Below are 5,556 nucleotides of genomic sequence, written 5' to 3'. Positions count from 1 at the left end.
AAAAATACACATAGTACATACGGGCTGGTACGGGTATTATGGTACCCGTGCCCGCGGGTACCCGTTATTTATATGTTTAATATATTATATTTAATTAAAATAAAAAGTACAATATTCTAACATTCATTATACTATGTACATTTTTTCCTTTTACTTTGTTTACATATTTTATTGAGTTTGATGGTGAAACACCCTACAAATTTTTTACATGTGTAGAAACATACATGTTTTACAAAGAAAATATATACTTCTTGTTAAGGAAATGAGAACAAAAAAGCACACAAATAGAAAACACCAATAAATTTAGCATTTTTGCCAAATATTAAATCAAAAGGTACAAAAATAATTAAGCTTCATCTCATTTGAAACATAATAAATGTAAAAAATTAAAAATTGATTTATAATATAGGAAACCCGCGAGTAACCAGAAATACCAGTGAATACCTGCACACGGGTACCCGTACGGGTACGGGCGAGTATGAGTAATGCTCTCCTATTTTTAAACGGGAAATGGGTAGCGAGTAGCTACTACCCGTGCCCGTTGCCATCCTTATGCATGATTGACTAAGAGGTGGACGTTGACAAAACATAGCTAGGAATGAGAATATCAAGAGCATATAACTAAGACACTAAGACCACGAATATTCAACGCCAAAACACCTTTCTCTTTTTTTCATAATAAATACACACACCCATTAAAATTTTCTCAACAACAACAATTCCTTGTTAATACCCAATTTCTATTCTTTCTCTAACACTCTTTTTTCACTATGGCTCTTAAAGATGTTCATGTTTCAGATATCCCTTCTCTGGATATTGTCCAAGAGAGTCCTTGTTTTTCTAATGGTAACAATATTTATCGACTTTGTTGGTTTAGAAGTTTGACAATACATTAATTTTTATTTTCATGTTCATTGTTGTACATGGTTATATGAATGTTTCTTATGATTGAATTTTTAATATGATATGGGGTAGAGTTCAAGGTACCAAAGTTTGTAGTGATTGGACATAGAGGACATGGCATGAATGCTTTGCATTGAATTGATCGAAGAATGAGAGCTATTAAGGAAAATTCAATTATGTCATTTAATTTTGCCGCTAATTTTCTTATTGATTTCATATATTTGATGTTCAAATAAGGATCCTTATATTTCTTTTCTTACTTCATCGGTTTCAAAAAAAATAAACAAGTCAGTTGATCTAATCGATAGAGATCACCTTGTCCCGGGTAGTGTTCCACTCCCTATCATAAGCCGACTAGAGAGGGAATAACACACCATTACAGACAAGTGTTCATCATCCTAATCTAATAGTTTAATGTTGTGTTGAATCCTCATGCAAAGGTTTTTTTTTAGGATGAGAAAAATAATACAAGAAAATTGCAATACGAACTCTTTTTTTAACAATAAATACCCACACCCATTACATTTTTCTCTATGTACATCAATTTCTTGTTAATACCTAATTTCACTTCTTTCTCTAACACTCTTTTTTTCACTATGGCTCTTAAAGTTGTTCATGTTTCATATATCCTTTCTCTTGATATTGTCCAAGAGAGTCCTTGTTTTTCAAATGGTAACAATATCTATCGACTTTGTTCATTTAGAAGTTTCATAATGCATTAATTGTTATTTTCATGTTCATTATTGTACATGGTTATATGAATGTTTCGTATGATTGATTTTTTAATATGATCAGGGGTAGAGTTGAAGGTACCTAAGTTTGTAGTGATTGGACATAGGGCACATGGCATGAATGCTTTGCAATCAATTGATCGAAGAATGAGAGCTATTAAGGAAAATTCAATTATGTCATTTAATGCTGCAACTAATTTTCCTATTGATTTCATTGAATTTGATGTTCAAGTAAGGATTCGTATGTTGTGCTAGTTTCCTAAGTATTCAATTTTCTTGGTTTCCTATTTTGTCCTTAGAGTTCAATTGGGGTTTTTTCTTTTCTGTAAATGATTTATTTTTCATGGGTTTTAATAATTTTGGTCAGTGTCAAATTTGTTGACCTTTGCTTACTTGAATCAGTATTGATTGGTTTCTACTGTTATGAGTGAGTTTTTCTATATGAAAGTTTGATAATTCTACTTTAAAAATTGGAAGTGTGAAAAATGAATGTGGAAAAGGAAAAGACAAGGAAAGTTAAAAGCAAAAGTGTTTTTTTTGTAGGTGACAAATGATGATTGCCTAGTCATTTTCCATGATTACTTCATCCTCTCACAAGAAAATGTAAGTTCACATCAACCCTTTACCATCTTGTGTTATCCTTTATAGAGTATTCCCGAAAGATATCAAATGTGAGTCAAAATAGTTTTTTTTATCATTGATGGAGACTATTCTAGCATACATGCCCGATCTTTGAGTATAATTTGAATTTTTACTCTTTTAGAATCAAATTGTTACACCCGAAAATGGGCCAAAGTGGATATTGACAATATCTTTTGTTATTGATTATAAATGTGCATTTTGGAACTTTCTTCTACATGGTATTGTATTTGAGAAGAGAATCACAGAGTTGTGTTTGTTTGAGCTCCTTGCTTATGGTCCTCAAAGAGAGGGTCAAAAGGATGGAAAAGTTTTGGACAGAAAAACCAAGGATGGGAAAATAGTCCAATGGGAAGTTGAGAAAGATGACCCACGTTGTACACTTGAAGAAGCTTTTCTCAAGGTGGAACCTTCTTTAGGTTTTAAAATAGAGTTGAAATTTGATGATCACATTCTCTACGACCAAGATTATCTTGCCCATGTTCTTAAAGCAATCTTAAAGGTAAAACTTTAACATTAGACTAATACGAAGGGATCTGCTAACCATTATCCTTAATGCAATAGCTAAGCAACAAAAGACCGAAGTCATGAAAATACTTAAATGTTTTCTCGATGTAAGAAACACATTCCAAGATTTACTTTACACCATCAGTAATTGCTTAAGCACTAACAATGGTTAGCAAAACCCGAATATGAATAGTGTAATTTGATTTGTACATCAAAAAGGAAGTATGAATCTTTTTTGTAAGACCATTCCATTCTTCCTTTTCTTAAAAAGATGTTGCCACCATTCAATGTCAACTCTTGAGTCTTCAAATAACACTACTAGAATATGGATATTACTTTGTAACAAAAGGTACACATCTTACATTAATTAACATTGTGGAACAGGTTGTGTTTGATCTTGCCAAAGACAGACCAATTATTTTCTCAACTTTCCAGCCAGATGTTGCATCAATTATTAAGAAACTGCAAAGCTCATACCCTGTAAGTTGAATATAACCCTTATTTCTTGAAATTTTGAAGGAGACAATGCTTTTATTTGTTCTAATATGTTGGTTTGTGTTGTACTAGGTATTCTTCCTGACAAATGAAGGATGTGAAATCTTTGAAGATGAAAAAAGAAACTCTTTGGAGGAGGCTTTGAAGCTTTGTTTGGAGAATGGGTTGCAAGGAATTGTCACGGAGATTAAAGGGGTATTTATAAATCCTGGAGTAGTAACTAAGATCAAGGAGTCTGAGATTTCTCTCATTACATATGGATCATTAAAGTATGTATTGTCTTATTCTATAGAATGTTTTAAATAGTGGTTACAGTTGGGATTATGGTAACAGTTGTGGTTACTACTATTGCGGTCGTTGCGGTGTGAATTATTTTTTGATTAAAAAGATATTTTCGAATTTGATGTGTCCTAATGCATCCAGATGTGTCCTGATGTGTCCTGATGCGTCCCGATGCAGCTCGATGTGGCCTCATCATTGTGATTCAGAATCACATCGCAATTATGGTGTGATGTGGTTGCAACGGTTACTACAACCGCAATATTGCGGCTGCATCAGGTGATGCAGTCTGAAATTTAAATCAATGATGCTATGCATGCGTTTTTGTCTGTTTGTTCATTCCCTCTTAGAATTTGTTGTTGAATGTAGTTTAGTAACTAATGTTTTGTTTTGTTTGACAATACTGCATTGTTTTAGAAGCAGTTTACATGCAACATCTAATGGGAATTGATGGGGTAATAGTGGATTTGGTCCAAGAAATAACAGAGACAATTGCAAATTTGATAACATCAACAATGGTTGTTGATGAAGAGGTTTTGACTAAAGGGGTGGGAAAGTTGCAATTGCATTCTAAGCCTAAATTTTCTCATTTGGAGCTATCTTTTCTTTTGAAGCTCATTCCACAGTTGATACATATTTGAAAGTAAAACCATTCTATATAGATTTTAGTTGATATGTCCTTCACACTGATAGGCTTTAGAATTCTTATTTCATGGGCTTTGTTTTCCATTTTTTATGAAATATATGGTAGCATGAAACCTTAATCCCTATACATAAATTTTCTTTTTATAACTTGAGGGGATGAAGGAAAGAGAGTGATTATGTATGTAAGCAATATTATTAGGTCCTTTTGATAATTTCCATCATTTATCAAGCGTAAAATTTCATTTTTGGATAGTTGTGAATAAATTTGGCTTTATATCTCTTCTTGTCTTTTGGCATGTAAATCTTTTTCTAAGTATCAAAAGAAATTTTTACATAAAGTAAAAAAAGTTGATCAGAGTCTTTTTATTGGTCCATCGGTATGCATCATCAAAAAATGGAATAAAGGGGGACACAAACACCAACCTGGAGAAATGTGAGGCCTAGATGTCTTGGCGATTTGAAAAAATCTCACAACTTCTAGTGTGTAAAGGGTGTTGCGAATGCATGAAGGATCAAGGACATTGTTCTTCCAATAAGCACACACAAACAAAACATTGTATACTCATTTATTGCATATAACCATGCATTCAAACATATGTCTCTACATTGTTCTTCCAATAAGCACAAAAAAACATGCAAAACATTGCATTGCATGTAACCATGCATTCCAATATATGATTCTACATTGTTCTTCCAATAAGCACAAAAAACAAACAAAACACTGCATACAATCATGCATTGCATATAACCATTCATTCAAACACACATTTCTACATCATGTCTGCATAAACAATTGGTGCGAGACCATCCATTCCCAAATGAATTTTCTAGTATCACCAAAACCTTCATCATAGGAAGCGCGATATTTGCCTCAACAAATCCCTGGTTCATTATGGCAAATGCGGGAACTACTCAACAAATCTCTGGTTCATCATGTTAAACGCGGGAACTACCTCAACAAATCTTTGGTTCATCACGGCAAGCACGTAAACTGCCTCAACAAATTCATGGTTCATCACGACAAGCGTGGGAACTGCCTCAACAAATCCCTAGTTCATCACGACAAGCGCAGGAACTGCCTCAAAAAATCCATGATTCATCACGACAAGCGTGGGAACTGCCTCAACAAATCCCTGGTTCATCACGGCAAGTGCGGGAACTGCCTCAACAGATCTCTGGCTCCTCACTACAAGCGCGGGAACTGACTCAACAAAATCCCTAGTTCATCACGACAAGTGCTGGAACCACATTAACAAATCTCTGGTTCATCACGGCAAGCGCGAGAACTTCCTCAAAAAATCCATGGTTTATCATGGCCATCATAGGAAATGCCTCAATAAATCCCTGGTCATCACGG

General features: G+C 34.0%; 1 protein-coding gene across 1 annotated transcript; it reads left to right on the top strand.

The window, feature by feature from the left end:
* Positions 1-728: 728 nt before the first annotated feature.
* On the top strand, positions 729-4,389 carry LOC109339043 (glycerophosphodiester phosphodiesterase GDPD1, chloroplastic-like). Its single transcript, XM_019576406.1, has 8 exons — positions 729-846; positions 1,555-1,575; positions 1,699-1,865; positions 2,178-2,235; positions 2,492-2,775; positions 3,165-3,260; positions 3,348-3,544; positions 3,961-4,389. Exons 1-8 carry the CDS (start codon positions 771-773, stop codon positions 4,193-4,195), a joined length of 1,134 nt encoding a protein of 377 aa, XP_019431951.1. The 5' UTR covers positions 729-770; the 3' UTR covers positions 4,196-4,389.
* The last annotated feature ends 1,167 nt before the right edge of the window (positions 4,390-5,556 follow it).

This window comes from Lupinus angustifolius, unplaced genomic scaffold (assembly GCF_001865875.1).
Source record: "Lupinus angustifolius cultivar Tanjil unplaced genomic scaffold, LupAngTanjil_v1.0 Scaffold_51_147, whole genome shotgun sequence".
Taxonomy (NCBI): domain Eukaryota; kingdom Viridiplantae; phylum Streptophyta; class Magnoliopsida; order Fabales; family Fabaceae; genus Lupinus; species Lupinus angustifolius.
Note: the sequence above shows the minus strand (reverse complement) of the source record. Positions and strands in the feature narration are given on the sequence as shown.